Raw genomic sequence first — 22,196 nt, 5'->3', positions numbered from 1 at the left:
TTACATGGAGACGTCAAAGTGCATTGTGAGTCATGCCCGGAATGTCAATATTCTGTGCCCTCACCCCATTTTCGCAGTCCGCTAGTACCTCTACCCATAATTGAAGTACCGTTTGAAAGAGTGGGCATGGACCTAGTGGGTCCAGTAGTAAAGTCTGCCCGGGGCCATCAGCACATACTGGTTATACTTGACTATGCCATCCGGTATCCTGAAGCCATCCCCTTGCGTAATACCTCCGCTAAAAATATCACCAAAGAGCTTGTCCGGGTGTTTAGTCGTGTAGGTATTCCAAAGGAGATATTAACGGATCAGGGCATGCCATTTATGTCTAGAGTTATGAAAGAGTTATGCAAATTGTTCAAAATCTCCCATCTCCGTACCTCGGTCTACCACCCCCAAACCGATGGGCTTGTGGAAAGGTTTAACAAGACCCTTAAGAATATGTTAAAAAAGGTGGTGGACAAAGATGGGAGAAATTGGGATTTTTTGCTACCATATCTCATGTTTGCTATACGAGAAGTACCTCACGCATCTACAGGATATTCACCTTTTGAATTACTGTATGGTAGACATCCCAGGGGATTGCTAGATGTTGCAAAAGAAACCTGGGAGACAGAGTCCACGCCCTATAGAAGTGTCATCGAGCATATCTCACAGATGCAGGATAGAATCGCAGCTGTCATGCCACTTGTTCGGGAACACATGGAGCAAGCCCAGGAGGTCCAGAGAAGGGTTTATAACCGGGGTGCCAGGATCCGTACCTTCAACCCTGGGGATAGAGTGCTGGTGCTAGTCCCCACCGTGGAAAGTAAATTCCTCGCAAAGTGGCAAGGTCCCTTTGAAATTAGGGAGAAAGTGGGGGAAGTAAATTATAAAGTTCACCAGCCAGGAAAAAGGAAACCCGAACAAATCTATCATATTAATCTCTTAAAACCTTGGAAAGACAGGGAAAGTTTGTTGGCAGTACCAAGCCCCCAAAAGGACGTGGTTCCCGTGGCCCCTCAGGTACCTATAACGGAAACCTTGTCAGTAGCCCAACAAAATGATGTTAAGGAGTTTGTGAGGAAAAATGGAGATTTCTTCTCCCACCTACCTGGACTGACGACGGTCATACAACATGACATAGTTACCCAGCCCGGGGTCCGCGTAAATGTCAAGCCCTATAGAATACCCGAGGCCAGGCGGGAAGCGGTGGCAAAGGAAATAAAGGACATGTTAGAGTTGGGAGTGATTGAGGAATCTCACAGTGAGTGGTCAAGTCCCATAGTGTTGGTCCCAAAACCAGATGGAACAATTCGTTTCTGTAATGATTTCAGGAAACTGAACAGTGTGTCTAAGTTTGATGCATACCCGATGCCTCGGGTGGATGAGCTCATTGACAGGTTGGGAACGGCTCGATATATAACCACCTTAGATCTGACCAAAGGCTATTGGCAGATTCCTTTAACGGAAGCTGCAAAAGAAAAGACTGCATTCTCCACCCCCGAGGGGTCCTTTCAGTATAAGCGGATGCCGTTTGGTTTGCATGGGGCTCCTGCATCATTCCAAAGGATGATGGACAAGACGTTGAGACCACATCGCCAATATGCAGCTGCCTATTTGGACGATGTCGTCATCCACAGTCCAGACTGGGAATCTCATTTGTCCCTCTTGCAAGCGGTCGTAGATTCGCTGCGGGAAGCAGGTCTTGCCGCTAACCCCAGAAAGTGTGCCATAGGCTTAGAGGAGGCCAAATATCTTGGCTACATCATTGGTCGAGGTCTCATTAGGCCTCAGATAAATAAAATCGAGGCAATTCAAAAGTGGCCCCAACCTGTAAATAAAAAGCAAGTCCGGGCATTTCTTGGTATTACGGGGTACTACCGGCGGTTTATCCCCAATTTTGCCACCATTGCAGCCCCACTGACAGATCTGACAAAAGGTAGGGGGTCGGTCATGATTAAGTGGAATCCTGAGGCGGAGACCGCATTTCAAAGGCTGAAACAAGCTCTCTGTGCTCAACCTGTGCTTGTGACCCCAGATTTCACAACAGAGTTTGTGGTACAGACTGATGCCTCTGATGTGGGACTAGGTGCTGTCCTGTCCCAAATCAGAGAAGGGGAGGAGCACCCTGTGGTCTTCCTAAGTAGAAAGCTCAACAAACATGAGAGAAACTATGCCATTGTGGAGAAGGAATGTTTGGCCATCAAATGGGCCTTGGAGGCACTAAAATATTACCTGTTAGGAAGACCGTTCAAGTTGGTTACTGATCATGCCCCGCTCAAATGGATGTGTGATAATAAGGAGAAAAACAGTCGAGTGACAAGGTGGTTTCTCGCGCTACAAGTGTTCAAATTTACGGTGGAACACAGAGCGGGGAAACTGCAAAGTAATGTAGATGCCCTTTCCCGGGTCCATTGCCTGGTTGGGACAGTTGCTCAGCCGCAGGGGCTTGAGCAGAGGGGGGGGATATGTGACAGGATGAACGGCGAGGTGATAGAGGGACGCTATGTGTCACCTCGCATATGCTCATACCTGACAGTTTAGGTGGAGTCCACTCCGGGTTTTCGGGGCCACAGTTAAGCAGGTGGGTCCGGACCAGAGTTTGGGCTCCCCTGATGACCACCAACAGGTGGTATAAAAAGGGCAGGGCTGGAGCAAGGAGTTGCTCGTGGCCTGGGACTCAGAGAGGTATTCTGAGAGAGCTGTGTGTATGGACTATACCTACAAGGAAAGGTTTGCTGTTATTTTGTTTTGGTGACAGGGAGAAGCCCTTCACCTCTTAGAGAGGAATCATCTCCTGTTTAGTTAGTGCCTGGATGGCAAGGGTTTATTTTGATGTTTTGTTTATTTTGATATTTTTTGCAAACCTTTTTAATAAAACTGACAACCAGTCAGATTTTGACGAAAGCCTGCTGTGCGGTCTACCTTTGTCCCAGGGAAGGAGATCCCCCACCTGAGCTAACCCCACACCAGGTATTGGACACACCTGGAATTTTCATATACCTGCAGTGGATGGGTATTCGCTAAATGGCATAGTTTTAATACACAGGTCCCTGGAAAGTACTGTAAGTATATGACATCTTGTTTTACAGACTGCCTTTATGTTAGTGTGTACCCTATAATGAAAGGGTCATATTATTCAAAAATGATGTGCTGACAAAAACACATAATTACCTGACTTTTATCATAGGGTGGGTAGATAGGGTAGTAGAGAGAAGATTTGTGTGATAACCGCAGAATTTCTTTCAGAAAATATTTGCCGTAATGTTTAAATATTGGATTTAAAGCATAATGGTGAAGATGTCCATGCTCATCCCGTTGATGATGGTTGTAGTAAATAAAGTCTTCAATGTTGTAATGTGAGCGAATGTACTCTATGTCCTGGATCAATGACAAAATGGACACTTGGTCACAGAGGTACATGTTTCTGTGTCAGCAAAAAAATCATTAAATACAGAGCTAACAATGATGGAGTAATCTATGCAGCTAAATAGTAAATGTGAATTTATTGACAATAGTTTTCTGTATTTTAATATCAATATGAGCTCCAGAAGAGACTGTACAGAACATTAAAAAACAGTTCTCAACTTTAGACAGAGTTTTGCAAGTATTATGATGAAAATGCAGATTAAAGCATATCTAATAAAAATAGAATAAGAAATGCATTAAGTATTAGCTAAAATTCACAGCACAAAAATCAGAACAAGGGACATTACTTACAGTTAATATAATATGTCCCTTGTGCTCATTCTTCCTCTTTCCATAGAAATCTTCCTCTCTCCTATCCCCTACCCCTGCCCGTCCTCCATTCACAGATCCTGTGTCATTCATTAAAGCTGTACTACATCTGGCAGGAAAGGGCAAGAATAGTAATGCTCTCCATTCCTCACCGGAAAATTATGGGAAGTAGGACAGAGAATCAGTACAAGGAACACATCATATTAACTATAAGTTATGAACCTTGTGCTGAGTTTTGTTTTTTGGATTTTAGCCAAACGTAGACTTTAAATCATTTTTTTGGCAATCTATGTCCCTTTGGGGGGATTTCCCTTTACTTCTCATCCTGTAAATACAACAGGAAATGAGAGCTAATCTCTTCAAAGTGAGGAAAATCCTCTTAGGTAGTTGTCACGGGAACACATGTCTTCATTGAAAGATTTTTCTTCATTCCTGTTTCCGATGACAACTCAAAATATTGGATTTTCTTTCTTTTTCAATTTTGGTGACAATGATCACCAGAATAATAAAGAGATACATGCCAAATCTATGGTAAACACATGTAATCACACATGACAAAATGTTAAATGAATTGTTTACTTTTACAAGCAAAATGGTCTCTTTAAGTTTATTCATTTAAATTATTCATATAAGGCAATGAAAATTCATAGTAAACACATGTAATCACATGGCCAAAACATGGGCAAAAGCTTTTTAAATGCCTTTCGAATGCCTGTGTACATAAGCTCACGCACAGTGATTTGACAGGTACAGCGTGTACGAGTTATCTCTTGTGAATTTACCAGACAGCCTAGTTGTACGGTTAGAATATTCTTCAATGTGTTGCAGATTGGCTTATTAGACACCACAGTTCTATAAATGCATGTGATTTAAGACTCAATCTATGCACATTTGTACCCATCTACATATGTTTAGTAATCATGTAACAAGATATGTAGTTTTTTTTTCCATCCACATAAATAGTACATAATAGGATAATAAACATAATATGTGGCTTGCTCCAGGCTTAGTATCCAGAACAAATACAACAGTGGTGTGATAGCCACATAAAATATCTATGGTTTCGCTGTCGTTATCCCTTTAACTAGCAAAGGTGTGCTAATGGTTTATAAACAATTTGTATGCATGGCTACAATCTGAAATAAATCTCCAACCTGCTAGATGGGGTATATGTTTGTGAGTAGTTCTGACATCATCTTTATATGAAAATACAATGAGGCTGATACAAGCAATGCCATTTTGAAGGACAAACATATAAATGCACAGGCTAATGCCGGCCACAGATAGATCACTCGATTTCCCCTTCAACACAGTCAGTGTTGATGGAAAAATCGCTCCTTCCAAGCCATTGAGGTCTACCGGGCAGGAGGGTGGTTTGAGCAGACCTCACCAGGAGTACACAGTGATTACTGTTAGCAGTTATAATAGCCACTAGCAATAATCGCATATAAAATCTGACAGGCTGGTTATCGATCACCTTGGGTACATTCAGCCAGCCCATACATGGTTCCAATCTTGGCTGGTTCAGCAGGGAGCGGCTGAGATTGGAGCCATATAGGAGCAGGCTGATTGTACCCAAGTTGATCGATTGATCAACTTGGGTATAACCAGCCTGTCGGATGTTGCATGCAATTATTGTTAGCGGCTATTATAGCTGCTAACAGTAATCACTGTGTTCTCCTTGTGAGGATGGCTCCCTCCACACCCCCCACCCCTGTGAGAACACAATGGCTCTTTAGGAGGGATTTCCCTATCAACCTGCCCGTACATTTTTCCAATCTCGGTCAGTCCCTGCTAAATTGGCCTAGATTCAAACAATCTATGGCCAGCGTAACATATACTAATGCAGTGCAAGAAGCAGTAGGAATGTGCAAAGTGGAGGAACCCATAGCAACTAATTAGTTCTAAGTGACTGAGGTCAGTTTACCTAAAGCTGAACTCTGGGGGAAAAAAAATTACACTTGTAGCAGGGCTCTCCCAGAACTGCAAGGGTTAAATGCTTTCATCTAGGGGGAACAGTTAAAGCAGCTATACTTAGCTTATCCTTCACTTCCCTATGCTCACTATGATGCTCCTGATTGGGGGTAGGCCTTACTTATAGTCCTTACAGTGCAGGACTGCTGGTCCTGCTTTGTACATAATGACATTAGATAGCCTGCGACCAACAGAGCAGGAAAGAGAAAGGGTTTCAAGGAACAGTCGTGCAGCTAGAAGGAAGCATGAATGAGCAAGGAAGAAGGTAACTATAGTTGCTTTTTATGTTTTCCCTAAACATTGCCAGTGGGGAAGAGCCCCTCTGCAAGGTTATTTTTTTGTCCATAGTTCAACTTTAGGGAAAGCACTAATTCTGCTCTTTGAACATTACTCTTTGCTTTGTTTGGTAAGCCTGACAATACAGTGAAGGATGAGGCTTGGTAGACACTGTCCTTTGTTCTTCTATTGAAGATGGTTTGAATGCATTCTGTAATTTGTATTTAAAAGAAGAATTCCAGGTATGGATATTTTAGGCTAGGTTCACATTGATAAGGCTCTGCCAGCTGCAGTTTGCGCAAGCATGACAGCCCATTTCTTCGAATAGGCTGCAGAGTCTTCTGAAACACAGGGAAAAGGTGCTTGCAGCATTTTAGAAATCAGTCTGCATGGGAACTGCAAGTGCAGAGTGGTTCCCAATGCGGTTCCCAGTGTGGGAGCAATTTGCAGTTATATTGCAGCATTAATGGCACCCGCACACAGCTCCTGCATTTTTCAGTATGGGTGGTTGCAGTGCGGGAACAGGTGTAATCCAGCAGAGGTAATATGAACCTAGCCTTATACATACTGTGGTTACATTTGTCCAGCTTGGCTGATGTACATGGAAGCTGGAAATCCCTGAAGTAGACACTGAAACTCCAGTGATAGCCACTTGTTTCTGGGTCCCGTGCTGAACAGCTGCCCTGCTGCATTGTGACCACTGGAGGATGGTCGCTGGGCACCATTCAGAGAATGCTTCACATTTTCTCAATGAATGCAAAGAACTCTCTGATTGGATGAGGTGGAAAGGTGGGACAGTAACATCACACTCTCCAACTTGTCCAATCAGAGAATGTTTTGCATTTGTTCAGAAAATGCAAAGCATTCTCTGAATGGCACTTGTGCCAAGTAGCCAACCTCCTGTGTTCAGAATGCAGTAGGGCAGCTGCAGGTCCTGGAAGCAAGTGGAGATCACTGGATTAGCACTGTTTATTTCTGTGATTTCCAGCTTTCAGGGGCATCGGCCAAATATGGAATATGCATAGTTACATTGGTACAAGCTGGGCCAATGTAACTATGTATAAAATATCTATGCCTGGTATTCATCTGTGGGCAGCACAGTGGCTAAATGGTTAGCAATCCTGCCTGGCAGTACTAGAGTCATTGGTTTGAATCCCAACCACAGAACCACCTGCCTGGAATTTGCATGTTCTCCCTGTGCCTGCATGGGCTTCCTCCGGGTACTCTGGTTTCCTTCCACACTCCAACGATATGCTGGTAGGTGAATTGGCTCCTGTCTAAATTGGCCCTAGTATGTGTATGTATGAATGTAAGTTAGGGACTTTAGACTGTAAGCCCCTTGAGGGTTAGGGACTGATGTGAATATATATATATATATATATATATATATATATATAAAATGTAAAGCGCTGTGTACATTGACGGTGCTATATAAGTACCTGTAATAAATAAATAAGAAATAAATAAGACCCATTCGAGATTTAGCATCATGTAGATGGTAATGTTTCCCGAGGCCCTCTCTAGTGTCCCCTACTACTGACTAATGCACAGACAAGAGTCAAATTGGTCACATAGGTCCTGTGACTGACCATGCTAGTGTTATGTGCTGCCTGAAACTCAGAAGCACAAACAACTGGCGGCAATGGCATGGGCTTGGCTGATCATGTCAGATTGACACTGTCAGCCACAGTTCCAGTATTGCAGCTGAATTGCAGTCACAAAGAGCCTCTGTAACTGTGTCCTACTTTGTGTGGAAGTCAGAAGCACTTTGAAGATAAGTTTTAAACAGCAATGCATGGGCATAGCCAATTATGTCAACTTGACCATGCTAATCCATGCCATGGTGTCACTTCTGATCCACTCTCCTGCACACAAGGCCTCTAACTTACTGTGTCTGCTGTGCCATACTCATGAGAAAAAGAACCAGCATCATGAGTGTGGCGGATGATGTCAAGCTAACATCATCAAGCACAACTATACCTTCTTAATAACCTGATAAACATTCTATCTTTTCTGTTTCTATCCAAAAGCTTCATTTAGGGTAATTACAGGAAGTTATTAGCTGAAAATGTCTGCAGAATTAGAAATAACCTATCATACCTCTTCATTTCTTAGTACTGAAACACCAACAATCTGGCCAGCTACTTCAGCAACAAATGCCTGAACAGGTGTTCCATCCTATTATAAAAGAAAAACAAAAGTTGTCGTTTGTAAACTCTAATTCACAATTACAATTTTACAATCCATTATTTTCCCACCTGTATTGTCCAACATACTCCCACATAGCATAGTAATTGGTAACTTTGGGCCTTATTTAGGAACTTGCAATGTCACTCAATAATTGTCCTGGTGCTGTGTTTCTTATATTATACAAGGAAATAAATAAATCTGTCAAGGAACATAAAACTCCTCCATACAGTAGAAAACAGTTGAGGAAAGAACAAACAGAGGGCGCACAGGCCTAGTGCATTACCATAAAAAATGTTTAATAAGAAATAAAGTAGGTGTTGTACTCACAAACGACAATGTAGTCAAAGCACATCATAAAGAACAGCTGGGTCAACACCACGCTGAGTAACAGTCCGCAATAGGGAGTGTAGACATCCAATAGGCTGATGTGTTTCGAGGACTTGCCTCTTCCTCAGAGCCCTAAGGAAGGGCTCAGGGCTCTTCCTCAGGGAATAGGCTCTGAGGAAGAGGCAAGTCCTCGAAACGCGTCAGCCTATTGGATGTCTACACTCCCCATTGCGGACTGTTACTCAGCGCGGTGTTGACCCAGCTGTTCTTTATGACGTGCCTTGACTTTATTGTCGTTTGTGAGTACAACACCTACTTTATTTCTTATTAAACATTTTTTATGGTAATGCACTAGGCCTGTGCGCCCTCTGTTTGTTCTTTCCTCATTCAGTATATTTGGATTCCCCCGGTCTGTTTGAGGGCAGCAAGGTGTGCATGTTCCAGGACATTCTTAATGTGGTTGTAGCCTGCATCGAGGCCATCCCCAAGCACAGGAGCATTTGTGTTTGCTAGTAGAAAACAGTTGAATGGATCTCTGAACTTGTAAGGTAAAGCAACACGTTGATTTTAATTGTGCCCTCACCAGCAGCATACACTCACTGCTTCATTTCTTCATTTAGCTGCCAAGAGCAAAAAATAACATGGTACTTCCAGGTATGGGGAGCATGTGACTTACTCATCTTCCTCCTGATTCTTGGAAACTGCACACTCATGCACTCAGCTTTGTGTAAGTTCCATGTCGCTCTCAGTTGGCAAATGCAGGGCAGTTAAAGTGGTTGTAAAACTTTACGAATACTAAAGTGACTAGATGATGCACATAGATGAAACATATCCTCCTACATAGTTGTACCTGCATTTTTTTCTCTGCTTTCTCTCTTCTGACACACACTGTACAACACAGAGCAGGGAACTGAATGTAATCTGAGACCTGAGTGGAGGGAAAAGACATACCCCCACCTACATAGTCTTATAGGGAAAAAAAATCACAGCTAAGGCTGTCAAACACCTGCTGTGTGCAAGTGGGAGAGTTGATCTCTCCCAGAATTGCTTGGTGTCCACATTAACTGTCAGAAGTGACTCATGCAGATAGCAGAGGAAAGGGATAGAGAAGATTCACACTAGGTGCTTTGGATTAAGGCAGGCACACACTATAGAATTATATGCTTTGTTTATTTTTCATTTCAGAGGTTTAAAACCACTTTAAATGAAGTAAGTGTGTGCAGATGTTGGGACTGCCAGCTTGATCATGCTGTTTTGACTTGCATGGACAAAGCAAAGGTTCAATTTAAGATCCCTAGGAGTACCAAAAGATATTAAACGTCAGTAGATAATCCAATTCTACAGCAGCAACCAAAAAAAAAAAAATAGTTTTTACAGTAGGATGACGATAAATGACCCTTTTATTGCAGAATACAATCAAAAAGGTTGGGGGATTCTGCTTTATAATAATGGCTTATCATGTGACGATTCTGGTATACATGATGATCAGGTCCACAGCCAAGTAAATCTAGAGTTTCTGAATGACTTCACTCACAGCATCTCTCCGGGCATCATTGTAGATTTTCAGGTCTTTCAATAGGCTTTCACGGAGGGGCAGCGTTCCTATGAGCTTTTCTACAGCTGGTATGTCACTGGACTTTGCCTCCCTCACCTGTAAAAAGCTGAAAATGAAGGTGAAACACCCATGCAAATAATTAGCTTCTGACTTCATGAAATGTAATTGCAGATTAACTGTACTAATGCAGCCAATTATAAAGCGGGTGCCGCTAGACACACAATGTTCAATGCAAAAACCCACAGGAGCTGTTCTTTCAGCACCATTATTCAGAGGCGGGAAGCAACACTGAGAAGCTCTGAGAAATGCAGCTACAATACCATTAGCACATTAATCCCTCAGGCTTTTTAGTACTTCTGCACACAGTCTGTTTTCTATCTCCGAGAGCACAGAGTAAAGCGTGGCACTGGGATAATATAAAACCCACACTTTCATCCCTTATCAAAACAGCAAGAATTAGCTCCAATAAGATTGAGGATTTTACTATATGCATTCAAGTTCTAATTATTAAGCTTAAACATTTTTACCACACTCAACACACACAATATTTGAGCAAAAATATATTTTTTTATGTTTATGTTTTTTTAGTGTGTTTCTACTTTTGCATCCAAATTGAGATAACAGCTACTTTATATTTGTTACAAAAAAAATAAAACTTGCTGTTTACATTTTTACTTACTTAAAATCCTACCCAGCTTTTACATTACATGTAATATTAGGGAGTGGGCTTTAGGGTTATGTTTACCGTAAGTAACCCTGGCTGTACTGGGCTGGGAGATCTTATTATCAGTTGTAAACTAGATATGCACACTTTTTGCCCTAACAAAGGATTAAAGATATAAAAGCTTGGGTGGTGCACTGTATTTCAATGCATGTTTGTCTTTCTAACTGCACTTAGATTTTTTTTAAATAAGACTGCAATCTGCCTATAGAGTATAGGCATATAGAGAAACAGCAGTACACTGATCTTCTCAGTGAATGGCTGTACAGGGGGGGTATGGTAACACAAGTGCAATTATTGGACGACATACAGGCTGTGCTCCCAGCACAGTCAGAAAACTGTCTACGCTGGGATGGATGTGCTCTCATGCCTAGTGTGGTCAATTTGGAATAGGAAAGCAAGGGGACTGGCAGAAACACCAAGGATTTCACACAAAGGAATCAATGCAAAGAGAACAGGATCATTTTTAATGCAAGTACATGGTACAACATACACATACCCGGAATATGAAATGTGCAGATTTTCTAGTTGTGCTGTACAATAAACATGCATATTGTTACCAATATATATTGTATATACATTTCATATGTTGTATGTTGGTCATTTCTGAGTTTTTACCATGATTTGTTTAAGTGACCTGTGCCTTTTTAACAATAGTTCACAGCACACCATTTAACATGTGACCAAGTTGCACTCAGTAACACTGAAATGCAATGCAGGGCATCCTTACAGCAAAAAGAAAAGATTTTGTGCAAAAGTGCTAAGTGTGTTTGTGTCCCATAGATGAAACCTGCGATTCTTTATTAACTTTAGGACACCGCCACAAAGACAGAATCATCAGTAGACATAATATTAATTAGGCTCGATGTTCTTATCTTTCTGATCTGTGCTCATTAATTAAAGCTTACTCCCATGGCACTGATGGATGTCTGGATTCTATTATCTGTTTGTCTAAGTTCATTACTATTTTATATCCATGTTCTGTATACAAATACATCATTCAAACAAACTCATTATTATAATTCATCACCATAAAAATTATATAAGCATTTTTTTCTAATTAGACATGGAAAGACTAAATAAATGAAAATGTTGAATGCTTTTGGAGTATTATTGTAGCAATGTATTATTTCTTAGTTGAATATTTTAAAGAAAAGTAGAAAATTAAAAGATCCCTAGATTGGGGTGAGGTGGGACAAAAATGAAACATTACAGTTCAATGGACATGTGAGCTTATAGCAAGTTGTGCTTTACCCATGCAGGAGGTTCTCTGTTTCACTCATCTGGATATGTTCAGGTTTAAAGCACCCCAAGTGCTTTCCTGTTGGGGCGTCTCAGACAAGCTGTGTGTTGGAAATGGAAACAATACTACACCTACCCCACCCCCATACAGGGATCTTTTCATGCTGAGGTTCTCCTTTCAGAACATCTATAAAAAAAATGGAAATCGCAATAACTGAGCACTTCTGAAAAAGCTAGTGGCCTGGTTGTCAGGCTTGACCCTTTCCCTTAAATCCTTTGATATAATACCCTGAAACAAGAATGCAGATAAGGATTTCACTGGTCTACATATGTGTTCCAGGTCAATGTTTTCCGAAAGTTCTAAAACCAGAAAAATAGCAAGGCAACCGTCATTTTTGGAAGTAGGTCAGTATTGGCAGACCCCATATTGCTCATATAATACAATTACTTTAAAACCCTGGTACCAAACCTGTGGCCCGAGGGCCACATGGGGCCTTTTAATGTTTGAAGTACAGCCCTTGGGCCCTGGCAATTAGTAATGGGAGACTGATTTGTAAAGGAGCCTTTTTAAACAGTAATCACTAGCAACATATTTCTAGTCTGTTTCCTACAGCATGACTTCAGTCTCCAATCACTCTGTGGCATTACATATTATAAAGATTAAACAAAATAATTATCCACGTTAGTCAGAAATCTACTATATGGAGGCTGCTGGGAAGAGAGATGGATGTATGCGAATCCCTCTCAGACAACAATGGAACATAGAGAAAAACAAAACAGAGGGCGCACCGGCCTTGTGCATTACCTTTAAAAATATGTTTATTACATTTAAAAGAAGGTATTCTACTCACAAAAAGTACATGAATATAAGCACATCATATGAGACCGCTCTGTCCAATTCGCACTGTGTTTCTAAATGGTGATGAGAATGATGGACATCCAAATTTTTCCTGACGCATTTCGAGGACTAGCCTCATCCGCAGTGCGAATTGGACACAGCGGTCTCATATGATATGCGTATATTAATGTAATTTTGTGAGTAGAATACCTTCTTTTAAATCTAGGTAATGCACAAGGCCGGTGCGCCCTCTGTTTTCTATTTTTCTCCATTAGTACTTTTGGACTCCCCGGTTCTTTGAGGGCAGCAAGGCGTGCATATTCCAAGACATTCGTTGTGTGATCCCGATGACATAGAGTCCATCCCTAAGCGCAGGAGTATTTGGGTTTTCCACTTTCACAAATATGGAACATAGTTGCAGTGCCAATAATATTAATGAAGTTTAAATGTGGCCCTTTGGAGATATCAGGGACTGCATTTGAGACCCTTAAACCCCAAAAGTTGACTACCATTGCTTTAAACCCTCATGCACACTGGGCTTAAAAAAACACCATTTTTAAAAGGTGTTTCTTTTTCAGCCTGTAACACCACTTCTATGTTAGCCTATGGGGTTGATTTACTAAAACTGGAGAGTGCAAAATCTGGTGCAGCTGTGCATGGTAGCCAATCAGCTTCTAACTTCAGCTTCAATTAAGCTTTGACAATAAAACCTGGAAGCTGATTGGTTTCTTCGCAGAGCTGCACCAGATTTTGTACTCTCCAGTTTTAGAAAATCAACAACTATGTGTCCATGCACACATATACGTTCACAAGTGTATTAGATGAGGAGCATTTCCAGATGGTATTGACCCCTGACTGATGTGACTGCTAGGGAATCTCATTGGTGAGATTGGATGATAACACCCCTTCGCAGATATTTGTTGATATGTGCGTAGTACGTTTTCCATCATCTACCACTTGACAATGAATAGCCTCACAGTCTATTGACCTTCCTTTTGCTCAATTTGATGCTCTACTCATGTTTGGAATGGTTTTGTACCTTGTGATCATTGTTGCTTTGAAGTTTATTCATATGGTTTCTTCCATTCTTTTCATTTTTTCTTATGTCTGTATCCTGAATCTTACCTTATTGACATCACACACATTCACTTATGTTTTTGTTTTATTATAATTGTTCTGTCATGACACAACCTGCTTGCCATTCTGGGGCTTACTGGTCATGTGCAGAAACATAACTCCTGAATAGCTACGGGGCCCTTATATGGTATATAGAACGCCTTTACCTGCTGCCCATGACAGCGGGCAGCTGGGGACAAGGCCTCAGAATATATGGACACAGCATATCTGTCTCTACTCACTGCTCTGTCTCTTAGTCTCTTCTCTTGTTTTTAAATGTTTATTTCAATAAACAAATTACACAAAAAAAGAAGAGGAGCATTTACAGCCTGAAAAAAAGCATCAAAAGCAACAAGACCACATCATTAGTAGAACTGAAATTTTGATACACTGTATATTTCCCCAAAGGCCACTCTTGCTTTTTCCAACACTTCAAAAAAAATTAAGATTTCTCATTAATCATATTTTATTCTATAAGCTAACAGACTATCAGCAAGTCCATCAGGCGTACATATAATGTGCCTCCATAGACTTCACTGGACTGCTCTGTACTTTAAATCATGATGTAACATTAGCCAGCCTATTAAAGTTGGTGCAACTAACTTATGCTTGTGCGGTACTGCACACAACAGGCTCATAGAGAAACACAGTGCGTCTGCCAGCTGCAAGAATCAATGTATGCGTCTAATGGGGCTCTGCATGTTTAATTACCCAAACTGCTGGGGAGGGAGAGGGGGGATTTAGCTATCATATGGGAGAACCGCTTATTAGAAATGACTCCAGTGTGCATGTAGTTTTAAACTAGGAATATTTAAACAATATGTGAATGTGACTACACTAAACAATTTTAAACTACCTTGTCTGAGATGACAAAAGATTTAATATTTGGTAAACAATAGCAGACAGTCCCATTTATTAAAGTGTTTGAAAAAAAAACTGTGTGTGCTACTTATTTTCATGCCTGCACTAGAAGTTATTAGGATATGATTGGCTGATACAGAGGCAACAAAGAATTCTTTCTCTGGATATTTTTATACTGATACCACAGTTTTATTTATAACAAAGTTTTCTAGTATAGACAGTTTTCAGATCTGTTCATATAATGCGCATTGAATAGATCAGCAGCTTAGCTACCCTAAAAACTGTCCATTGAGTGATCGAGGTTCATTATTCCACATGACATGACATGTGTATTAAGTGAGAGTGATCAAATTGGCGGACCTTGTGAAAGTGGAATTGACTTTATTAGGGATTTTGGAGGCTGAAATTCTTCATCTGTAATTCTATTTACTTCTTCTAATAAAGCAGAGATAATTTGAACCTCACATTACTGCCATTGTAAGCTACACCTATGAAGCAACCAATGTATGAGCATGTTGAGTGAAACATTTCCTGTAGTCTGATTGTTCATTTCTGAATAATCAGATCCCACCATGTATGGTCAGCTTCAGTTTGTAATCATTTATGATATATGTACTCAAAAGGCTAGCCATACAGTTAGATTTCTCTCATTTAGTCCAATGGGCTGAATGAGAAAAGTCAATCAAATTCCCCATCCACACTAAACAGCTGCAATTTGCCAATTGTATTACAGTGAATGTAGAGGCTGAAGGTTTTTTATCTTCATGCATTCTATGCATGGGGGTACAAAACCCTTCTGTGCCAGAGGTTGCCCCCAGCCCCCCTTATACTTACCTGAGCCCCATCTTGATCCAGCAATATGCAGAGAAGCGGCTCTCTCCCTTGTTACTGGACAGATTGATAGCAACAAGAGCCATTGGGTCCCACTGCTGTCAATCAAATTATGTGATAGGGAGCAGGGGGCGGAGACAATCCACCCTGTCTGTGTCAATAGGCGGAGACAATCCACCCTGTCTGTGTCAATAGACGTAGACAGGGAGGGTCAGGAGTGAACAAAAACAGACAAGGGCGTACTCTCATCGTGCATTACCGTGGTAATCCACGTATTTATTGAATAAACAAATAGATGTATATTCACAAGCCAACGGAAATTAAAAGCAGAATGTGTGGTCCGCAATGACAGTTAATGCAATGCTGTGCCCTTAATAGGGATAAGCTGATGCGTTTTGGGAGATGAACCCCCTTTCTCAGAGCTAAATGTATTCCTGCTGGTCCCAAGTCTATATACCAACAAATCTCAAAAAGAGGGTAAAGAGACCCTCTCACCTGCTCCCAAAGGCCCAATCACAAAGAAGGCCGACCTACCAAAAAAAAACCCAATTATATAGAAGACATGAAAATGAAGATGAAGTGGGTCTGCAGTGAGCCCACATGAGTGCCCCCATAGAAGGCAACTTACTATGGTGGGCACTCCCTAAACAGGAGGAGCCAGAAGCACTGGCCAAGAACACGAGAAGAGGAGGATCAGGGCTGATCTGTGCAAAACTACAGAGCAGGTAAGTATGACATGTTTGTTATTTTAATGCAAACAAAACTCCACAAAGCTTGAATACCACTTTAAGGCAGCTGCAGCACCTGCGGCTGCCTGAATGCCTAAAAATGACTATATCTGTAAGGATGTAGTCACTGTTTGGCTGACAATATTCCTCCAGGCGATTTATAAATTGACAGGGCCCCCCAAGGCTCGATAAAAAACCTTGAGCCTTTAGAACCACTTTAATCAATTCCAAAAGATAGTGGGGACAAGCGATATTTTCCCGCATCCAAGTATGTGATAAAATAGTGCACAGCCTTTTTTAATATATTGCATGCGTTATATTTGTCAATTACACCAAACACATTTGGGATTCTGGACTCCGATAAAAATCCATTTTAACTTGATCCCACTCCTGATGAGACTCCGGAAAGTTAATATAGTTGGGTGCTATTACACAGAAACCATGAAATATATTGGTGAGGAGACGAGAAAATTATGCCTGCAAAATTCCCAATATCTTGCCAGCTACCATCTGATAGGATACTCTCCCAAAATAAATGTAATACAGCCAACAATTTATTCACGACTGGTATGGCATGACTTTGCTGGGTTGAGGGCTCAAGGTAACCTATGAGTTGGGCATATAGCTTCATAATTTCTGGAGGATATTAGCATCCGTGTAATTATCCAGCAACATGCACTCCTTAAAGCATCTTTCCTTTAAAAGGACCACTCTTGATCTTCACTTCTTGCTCTTCTGCATTACTTTAAATTCCAGAAGATTGCATTAAAAGGGCTCCATCGTCTGTGCTATGCAGTGTGCCAGCCTCCAGAGACAACTCCTGAGTGGAATCTAGCTGCTACCTGGTCTGGCTTGCACTTTCCCACCTGTTTTTTCAAACCAAGCACAGATCTCCTAAACTAGGTCTGACATTTCCCATACTTATCACAAGTCTGAACCACTACTTAATTACTGCATTTATTTATTTATTTCCTTCTGTGAATTGACTTTAATGCCTCCTTATGCAGTATTTAGCAAGCATTTTTGCTGTTTGTGGTAAATACTGCATAAAAGCAATAGTGGAGTGACGTTTTCATGATCACATGCGATATGTGGTCAAGTGAGCAACATAACGCATGCGATCTTTACTGAATTGTCCCCACTGTGAAAAAATGTAGTTAGAATTTTTGTTCAGATTAGCTTGAACTAATGCAGTTTTGTATTACTCAAAGATTGTCTAAAGATGGACATTTATTTCACAAGCAGTGGAATTTTTCTTGTAGCAATCCACAAGAATGTCAGATCCTTACTGTCTGGGTCACATAGAATAAGATATAATTCTGAATTTCTGAATGTACAGTTTGCAGCATAATGGCTGCCTATATTCTATTTACAGATATTTATATAGTACCAAGGTGATTGTAGCTGTATTAGAGCACTTGGGACAGAAACAATTGAGTACTGTCCATGATACATTTTTTATTTGCACTAACATACAATTCTGAGGACAAGCTTTCGGGGTATATCCCCTTCCTCAAGGTTTGAGCAGTACCAACATTTTACGCAATGCTTCACATATTCACATCAGTCTTTGCCCTCAAGGAGTTTATAATTTAAGGTCACACATGCATACATACACTTACTAGAGCCAATTTAGACAGGAGCCAATTAACCTATCAGCATGTCATTGGAGGGCACACTGCAGCCATCATTCAAAACTGCCACTATCATTTCATGAAGAATCATTACCCTTGCGTAAGGGTACCTGAAGTCCTCATGCACACTGGACATTTTTACAGCTGCTGTTTTTGGCTTTTGACATTTTTTTCTACAGCTAGTAAACCCCCCAGCATGCTATCCTATGTGTTCATGCACACAGACTGCAATCAATGTTTTTTGGCAGGGACGTTTTTTGGCTGGAAAAAACCCAGGACTAGTGTCTTTCTAGAGTTTTTTAGCTGTAAAAACACAGTAAAACATGGTAAATCGCGGCAAACCAGTGTTTGACTTTTACTAAAAAAACTTCCAAAAAATGCTAAAAACCGCTAAAAAACAGCAAAATGCCAGTAATCGCTAATACAAAAATGCTAAAAAACGCTGAAAAACTCAAGTTTTTAACGTGACTTTACACAGCTAACGTTGCCAGCGTTATTAAAATGCCCCGTGTGCATGGAGCCTTAGAGTTACAGGTAGCAGAGGTCATGGGGTGTTTATAGACATAAGACAGAAGTGGAGCACAGATTGCATGTTTATAAGAACTTTTACTGCACTGGACAGTGTTCACAGACTGAATTATAATAAGTGGACTTAATACTCCACTATTCACAAATACAATGTTTATGTTTAATTTTTACTATCATTGGTATTGTTTACACACATTTATTGGGATTTATTTATGTATTTTTTTAGCTGTAAAAATGCTCTAACTCTGAAAAACACGGCGAAATGTGATAAAACGCAGCAACCCAGCATTTTTGGACTTTTTTTTGGTTAAAAAAAAGGCTAAAAAATGCAAACACGGAAAATCGTAGGAAAACGCCGCTAAACGCTAATGCAAAAACTCTAAAAAAAGCTGAAAAACTCACATTTTTAACGCAACTTTACACTGCTAACGTTACCAGCGGTATTAAAACGTCCAGTGTGCATGAGGACTAAAGTTGTTTTCTCTATCTAAAACTGTCACATCTGCAACCTGTTGTATTCCCAGTCTTCCATCCCTCAGTTGTAGTCACTTTAAACAATCAAAAATATATACTTATTTATAGTCAAAGCCATGACATTTTTATGAATCAGCCAAAATCTGACAGATTGTGCTAGCATCCATTATTTAAGAGATTGATTCGTGTCCTACTTTCATAACAGTAACCATTTAAATAAAGACAGATCTAATATATAGGGGCCTCCAGCTGGATGTACTGCTTTATGGATTTTATTAATTAAGTTGCCAGAAAGCTTCAGAAAATAAATGAAAGCAGCATCCCCAAACCCTGGAGCTGTGCACTGACATGAGAAGATATGGTCGCACTATATTCACAAGAGTGCAGGTTTGAAAAGACTGTCATAGATTGGAGAGCTGATTTTCCACTTACTTGATCAAGCCGGCACGGTGGAAAATATAAAGCTCCTGAGGCAAGGTGCACGTACTCAGTGGGATGGCGCGCACAAAGCTTTGCAGCAGAGGAAATTCAGGGGTCAGGTGAGGAACCGTAATGATGCAAAAGTCTTTATCCTTGAGCAATGAAACACAAATCATATTAATGGAATCCATGCATACCATCCACCTGGGAATTAACACTAATTAATTAAAATGTTTCATGCATCAGAGCTCACGGTATTAGCTTGGAATGATTTCATGCACTAGAGGTGGAACAGGCTGGCACCGGGACTTATAAATAAACAATACCATAACATTACATGAGTGACAATATTTTACCTCCATTAATTCTGAGGATAATTTAATTGCAATGCTTGTTTTTCTCGCATATTTAACGTAATCATTACTGGGAAACAATAAAGTTAAATAAAGGAAAAATTGCAAGAAATGAAAAACTGGAGCCATCCTTCATTTCTTCTAAGAGAGGCTAAAAAATTAAACATATTAGCGGTGGTCTTATGGGAACACCTCCATATGACTCCAGTTTACATTACTTTGTTTCCACAAGAAACACCTACTGCATGGAGGTTAGATACAGGATACAAGTATGGAAAAATATATATGGTGTCCTATAATCGTGTCTATATAAAACAAACGTTATAGCTTTTAGAGTTAAAGTTGAGCTACAATCAAACAAATAAATACAAAGGTAAAATACATACAGTATATAAGAGCTGTTATAACTGCCAAATAATCTGTATTACTGTCCATCCAGTCCCGAACTTTTCACCCAGCACAGTATTGTCTAGCAGGGGAGGGGACCTGAATTTTCTTCACTTCAGCTTCACTTTCACTCTCAGGCATCTTCTCCACCATGTGACTGGACAATCACAGAAAATACAAGGGGCGTTCAACTCAAACCAGGACTTTTAATTTTACAGGTATAAGAAGCAATCAGGGTCAGACTGATTATTTAGAAACTCGGGCACTGCCCGTGGGTCCGGGGTCAGTAGGGGGCCCCATGAGATGCCCTTAGTACCTTTTTCATAGGTTTTTTTTGAGTTTGGGCAAGGACACAGGGGCCCCATGATCCCCTATTGCCCGGGGGCCCCATGAGTTGTCAGTCCACCCCTGGAAGCAATGCTAGCTTGATGGTACTACACGCAGTAGTAAGTGGCAAGTGTGTCCTATTACTGATGGGCAATGCACATGTCAAGGGCCAGGCCAGAGACTGTTAATCAAGATGGAAGGCAACAGTGTTACTGGGTGCATGGAACAGCGTGTGGTGATGACATTTCTTGTGAACGAAGGTGTAAAACCCACAGGTATCTACAGAAGATTTCAAGCACAGTACGGTGATGAGACGCTCAGCCACAGTAAGACATCTGAATGGTGTAAAGGTTTCAAAGATGGCCATACGTCCATTAGTGAGGATCCCAGCCGCGGTGGTTCCCAGCGCACAACAGTCATTCCTGTGAACATTCAGCACATGGAACGGCTGACCCTGGATAATTGACGCATAACCTGTCATGAAACTGGACCCCTAAAAGAGTTCCTCGGAGGTCAGCATTTTAGCACTGATGACAAGGTGAAGCAGGCTGTCCTGGGATGGTTCCGAAGTACAGACCATCTTTCTATGCTGAAGCTTTCCAGGCATTAGATAAATGCTGTGATAAATGTATAAATGTAGCACAGCATTATGTCAACAAATAATATCCTTGAAATTTGTTCTTTTATTATATAAATTCAAAAGTCCCGGTTAGACTTGAACGCCCCTCGTAGTAACAGCATTTCATGGTAGCTCATCTTCCCCATTCTAGGGATAGCACCTCTTTTATCTCACACACACTTCCAGGTTTTAACTCTGTGTTGCATCTGCCCAGTTACTGCTCTACCTGCAGCTCAAGTCTCTGCTGCACCCACAGTCTAAGCTTCTGCTGCACCCCAGCCTGGTCTTTGCTGCACTCACAGTCTAAGCTTCTGCTGCACCCCAGCCTGGTCTTTGCTGCACCCACAGTCTAAGCTTCTGCTGCACCCCAGCCTGGTCTTTGCTGCACTCACAGTCTAAGCTTCTGCTGCACCCCAGCCTGGTCTTTGCTGCACTCACAGTCTAAGCTTCTGCTGCACCCCAGCCTGGTCTGTGCTGCACCCATAGTCTAAGCTTCTGCTGCACCCCAGCCTGGTCTTTGCTGCACCCATAGTCTAAGCTTCTGCTGCACCCCAGCCTGGTCTGTGCTGCACCCATAGTCTAAGCTTCTGTTGCACCCCAGCCTGGTCTGTGCTGCACCCATAGTCTAAGCTTCTGCTGCACCCCAGCCTGGTCTTTGCTTCACCCATAGTTTAAGCTTCTGCTGCACCCCAGCCTGTTTTTTGCTACCCCACAGTCTAAGCTTCTGCTGCACCCCAGCCTAGTCTTTGCTGCCCCACAGTCTAAGCTTCTGCTGTACCCCAGCCTAGTCTTTGCTGCACCGCAGTCTAAGCTTCTGCTGCACCCCAGCCTAGTCTTTGCTGCCCCGCAGTCTAACCTTTCCTGCATTCCAGCCTGGTTTTTTCTACCCCAAAGTCTAAGCTTCTGCTGCACCCATAGTCTAAGCTTCTGCTGCACCCCCTCCTGGTCTTTGCTGCACCCATAGTCTAAGCTTCTGCTGCACCCCAGCCTGGTCTTTGCTGCACCCATAGTCTAAGCTTCTGTATCTGCAGCCTGTGTCTCAATGCTGTCTTATACTGCTGGTCAGAAACTCATT

The 22,196-nt window shown here is 41.4% G+C and overlaps 1 protein-coding gene across 1 annotated transcript in view; it reads right to left on the bottom strand.

Moving 5' to 3' along the window:
* CFAP61 (cilia and flagella associated protein 61) overlaps positions 1–22,196 on the bottom strand; it is a 409,554-nt gene that overhangs the window by 283,057 nt on the left and 104,301 nt on the right. The window contains exons 13-16 of the mRNA XM_089686524.1: positions 19,448–19,587; positions 10,022–10,148; positions 8,071–8,148; positions 3,157–3,363 (exon numbers count right to left, since the gene is read on the bottom strand). Coding sequence (XP_089542650.1) covers positions 3,157–3,363; positions 8,071–8,148; positions 10,022–10,148; positions 19,448–19,587 — 552 coding nt within the window. The remainder of the gene's footprint in view (positions 1–3,156; positions 3,364–8,070; positions 8,149–10,021; positions 10,149–19,447; positions 19,588–22,196) is intronic.

This window comes from Staurois parvus, unplaced genomic scaffold, assembly GCF_062004578.1.
Source record: "Staurois parvus isolate SC_StPar_1 unplaced genomic scaffold, SC_StPar_1.0 ptg000401l, whole genome shotgun sequence".
NCBI lineage: Eukaryota > Metazoa > Chordata > Amphibia > Anura > Ranidae > Staurois > Staurois parvus.
Note: the sequence above shows the minus strand (reverse complement) of the source record. Positions and strands in the feature narration are given on the sequence as shown.